Consider the following 4,777-nt stretch of genomic DNA (forward strand, 5'->3'; position numbering starts at 1 on the left):
GATTAAGGAGTGCAAAAGTCATCCAACCATGTCAAGTTGTACTTTTTAAATCCGATGGTCCCTAACCACTATGCGGCCTACATCTCCATGTCTTACCTCTCCATGTGCCACACCAGCCTCATGTGAATCTGGAGTAAAAAGGAAACCAGGCGTAGCTCTCAATTAAAACCTTGTATGGGAAAGATGGGTGATGTGCCCATGTGTTGATGCTAGTGAGTTGTCCTAACAGAGGCCTCCAGCTCAGCCGTGGCAGTATACCAGTTAGGGCAGGTCAGATGTAACACACCTCTTAGGTGTTCTTTATTCCAAAGTTACCATGAGAATTACCAAACTTTAATTGTGAGATTCGGTAGGCCTGAAGACATTTAATCCATTTTTACTCTAACAATTAGAATTTGCTTTAAAGACGTGATCTTCAAGATTCATTTGGCTAAAATATGAACTTGAAACCAAAGTTGGGAAGAAAATCTTTTATTTATTTACTGTAGAGTTTATCTCAGTCATGATCATCAGAATTAATCCGTTGATGGGTCTTTCATCTACTTCTGCCTTCCCGCTTCCAGACTAACAAGTAACTGGGAAGGAAGTGGCACGCAAGGCCTCATTATCAGGACAAAAAGCTAGGACTATATGCAACTATAGATCCCTATCATGGAAGTAGAGAGCAGGGCACTGTACTGTAGGGAACATGCATATTCAGGGTGGATCAGTGTAGTAGGAGAACCCTTGATAGGCAAAGCGCTGGCTCAATAATTGCCCTCAGGCATTGTCACAGGGTTACCGCAACAGAAGATCATGACATTTGGCTAGATGTGCACCTGCACTGGCTGGATCTGCTTTGCCTTCTAGTTCGCTGTGTAGATTTCCTTTTTCTCTGTTGTTATAAGGGTTAACAGTCCTGTTTGTTCCTAGAGCTATCCATCCTGAGTTATGTCAGCTGTTCTGATTTCTCCACTCCCCTCTGGTATTTATACTCACCTCTTTCCTTGAGTAGTTGCCATTGATAGCTTGCTATAACCTGGTTTGGAGCTGAAGTTGTGAGCTATGTGAAGACAGATCGTCTAAGAGTTGTCTCTAGAGATATCTGTTTGGAAGATTGTTTGAGTGTCTTCCTTTACCTTATCTCCTATTTGGTTTGTCTCACCTTTTCCTTCCCCATTGCCCTTTCTGACTCAATTGAAGTTAATGGGTGCAGAAACGCTGCAGAAACACAAAAAGAATTGACATGCTGCAGAAAAAACGCACTGCAAATACACATGGAAATTTACTTATCATGTGCACAACACTTCAGGATTGTCATTGAATTACCTTGAATAAGGATTCCATTGCGTTTTTGGAAAATTCTTGCGCTGAACAACAACGCCTCTAAAACACAGCAAAAACACACATATCCTAAAGCGCCATGGAATAAATGGCGCTAAAATAATAAATAAAAATAATAAGCAAATACCATGGATGGCAAGAGGAGCAAACAAATCAATTTTTGAACAAAATAAGCCAGACATGTCACTAGAAGCAAGGATCCGCCAAGCTACGATTTGCTTACTTTGGACACATCATATGAAGAAAGCAATCATTGGAGAAGGACATCATGGTCAGAAGAATAGACGAAGCAAGTAACAAGACGAAGCGGAAGACCAGCAAACTGATGGCTTGATACTATCAAGGTAATGGCGTAGAAGACCATGGTGGACCTATCTAGGCTTGGCTATGTAGGCATCTTCCTACAGAGCGTTCATCCATTAAATCACCATGTCTCAAGATCGAGCCGTAGTTCATCAAAAAAAGCAAAAATAGTATAGGGAGAAAAGATTTTATCACTTATTTTCCACAAGCCATGCAGTATTCGCTTGCACTAGTTTTATATACAATCATTATATTGTACATTCTCATCTTAATATCCCAGTGATGCAACTATATATAAATTAAATTTTTACAGTTACTTTAGAAATGTTTTCTATCATGTATGCCCAGCTGGATTTAGAGTAAGCTTCCACAATTATTATTTTTACTATTTAGAAAATTTTTCACGTACTTTTAACTTTTGATGGATATTTTTTTTACCAATTTAGATCACTCTCAAACAATCAATGAGTTTGAGCATGGAAAAAAATGTGGCTGCATACTATTTCAAAGAGGGTGTACATGCTTTAGGTGGACCATGGTCATGCAAGCCCAGATAGGTAAAACAAGTGTACTCCCAAATTCTGTCTCAATTAATACATTATTTGTCTTTGTTAACATAGATGGTTCATATACCTTGATAGAGTCTTACTGGTTGGAAAATGAAAAACTGGGATAAGACCAAATGGGCTCATTCTTGGTGCAGTTTTAGAAATCTTTAATCTCTTGTTACCTCTAAGGTGGTAAGAAGGCTAAGAGGAGAATTAATAGTTGTCTACAAATATCTGAAGGGATGTCACAGTATAGAGGGATCATCCTCATTTGCGCATGGAAACACGAGAAGCAATGTAATGAATCTGAAAGGGAGAAGATACAAGTTAGATATGAAAAAAACTTTTTGACAGTGAGGGCGATCAATGAGTGGAACAGGCTGCCACGAGAGGTGGTGAGTTCTCCTTCAATGGAAGTCTTCAAACAGAGGCTGGACAGACATCTGTCTGAGATGGTTAAGTGAATCCTGCATTGAGCAGGGGGTTGGACACGATGGCCCAGGAGGTCCCCATCTAACTCTAACATTATAGAATTCTATGATTCTTGCAGAACAAAGTATAATTGTAGTCTTTGGCCAACTTTCCCTTTTCCTATTAGCGAATTTGAAGGTCACGGTGAAGAGGGAAGTCTTCTCCAGGTCTTCACTACTCATGGCAAAAAAAATAAGGGCAATGTTTTTTTGACCCTACTTCCTAAATATGGTAGATCACATAGCAGTCATGTTATTTGCTTCATGTATGCCTTTGGGTTGGTAAAAATTCTCAAAAACAGTGCGCCAGTTTATATTAGCCATAGATAGAGGCTTGGACATCTCAAATTTCAATTATTGCAGAATTGCATCTCCAAACGTTCACTTTCTTCTAAGGTTCATGCAACGTGTTTGCAACCTTTTCTTACTCTACATGGTACAACACATGAAACTGGTACTGTCACACTCCGATACTAGAGTTCTGAAAAGAAATGTGGCAGTAGCAAATGTGGCGTACTTGGAAGCACGGGTAGTAAAACAGCTACACCTTCATTTCTCAGCTCGTATATGCTTATTAATAAGTTTCTTTAAGCTCTCCAATATCTCTTTGTTCCTTAAACTGTAAATAATAGGATTAATAAATGGAGTTAACACAGTGTAGATCAAAGACTTAAACTTAGACTGCGAAGAATCTCCGGATGGTACCATATATATAGCAATCAGAGTGCCATAATAAATGGAGACAATCGCCAGGTGAGAGCTACAGGTCGAAAAAGCCTTCTTCCGTCCAATGGCAGAAGAAATCTTGAGGATGGTAATAAAGATGCAGACATATGACACAACAACAAATGCGAATGGAAAAAAGATAGTAAGAAGGCAGATGACAAAATCCACCCAGATTATCACAGAATAGTCGGAAGATGATATTTCAAGAATTTGAGCAATGTCACAAAAGAAATTATCAATGTCACCTGAATCACAAAACTGCAAATGGAACATAGAAATAACTTCACTTGAGATCAGAAAATAGGAGAAAATCCAAGAAAAGCACACAAGGTAAAGACAGTTTCTAACATTCATGATGGCGGCATAGCGTAACGGGTGACAGATGGCAAAGTATCGATCATAGGACATAATGGTTAGCAAGAATGACTGCGTAAACGCAAGAAAGCAGTGCAAATAATATTGAAGAATGCATCCAGTGATCGATAAGTGACCGCTGCCCCACAATACGACGTGTAACAACGCTGGTAGGATATTCGATGTGAATAATACATCGGCGATTGATAGATTCTTTAGGAAGAAGTACATGGGATGTTTAAGATGCTGACTGACCGATACTAATACAATGATGAGAAGATTTCCAGCCAATATAATCATGAAAATTAGAAAGAAAAAAAAGAATAAAAGAATATTAAAGTTGTAGTCATAAAGGTTTTTGAATCCATGGAGAACAACATCATTTACGATGGTATGATTGTCTTCACACATGATCCTGGTACATAATAATTCTTCCAGACCTGTAAAAGTAGATAAAGTCAGAAACTGCATAAAGTTACATGATTGGCAAAATAGATGGAAGAGGAAACATGCATTAGGATAGCAAGAGACTTTAAACACCGCCCATGCAAGTAGGGTTTAACCCCTTCACCCCCAAGGGTGGTTTGCACGTTCATGACCGGGCCAATTTTTACAATTCTGACCACTGTACCTTTATGAGGTCATAACTCTGGAACGCTTCCATGGATCCCGGTGATTCTGACATTGTTTTCTTGTGACATATTGTACTTCATGTTAGTGGTAAAATTTCATTCAAATAACTTGCGTTTATTTGTGAGAAAAACGGAAATTTGGCGAAAATTTTGAAAATTTCGCAATTTTCCAACTTTGAATTTTTTTGCCCTTAAATCACAGAGATACGGCACACAAAAAACTTGATAACTAACATTTCCCACATGTTTACTTTACATCAGCACAATTTTGGAACCAAAATTTTTTTTTGTTAGGAAGTTATAAGGGTTAAAAGTTGACCAGCGATTTCTCATTTTTACAACACCATTTTATTTTTAGGACCACATCACATTTGAAGCCACTTTGAGGGGTCTATATGATAGAAAATACCCAAAAGTGACA

The 4,777-nt window shown here is 38.5% G+C and overlaps 1 protein-coding gene across 1 annotated transcript; it reads right to left on the bottom strand.

Annotated features, from left to right (window-relative positions):
- Window positions 1-556: 556 nt before the first annotated feature.
- Window positions 557-4,150, bottom strand: LOC141092453 (olfactory receptor 1M1-like). The gene has a single exon (XM_073578616.1). The coding sequence runs from the start codon at window positions 4,133-4,135 to the stop codon at window positions 3,194-3,196; it is 942 nt and encodes a 313-aa protein (XP_073434717.1). The 5' UTR covers window positions 4,136-4,150; the 3' UTR covers window positions 557-3,193.
- Between the last annotated feature and the right edge of the window lie 627 nt (window positions 4,151-4,777).

This window comes from Dendrobates tinctorius, unplaced genomic scaffold, assembly GCF_039654945.1.
Source record: "Dendrobates tinctorius isolate UK_male_01 unplaced genomic scaffold, ASM3965494v1 ptg000059l, whole genome shotgun sequence".
Classification (NCBI taxonomy): domain Eukaryota; kingdom Metazoa; phylum Chordata; class Amphibia; order Anura; family Dendrobatidae; genus Dendrobates; species Dendrobates tinctorius.

Excerpts from the sequence above, each read along its gene's own strand:
- LOC141092453 (XM_073578616.1), bottom strand. The coding sequence starts at position 4,135 with ATGTGTGAAGACAATCATACCATCGTAAATGATGTTGTTCTCCATGGA.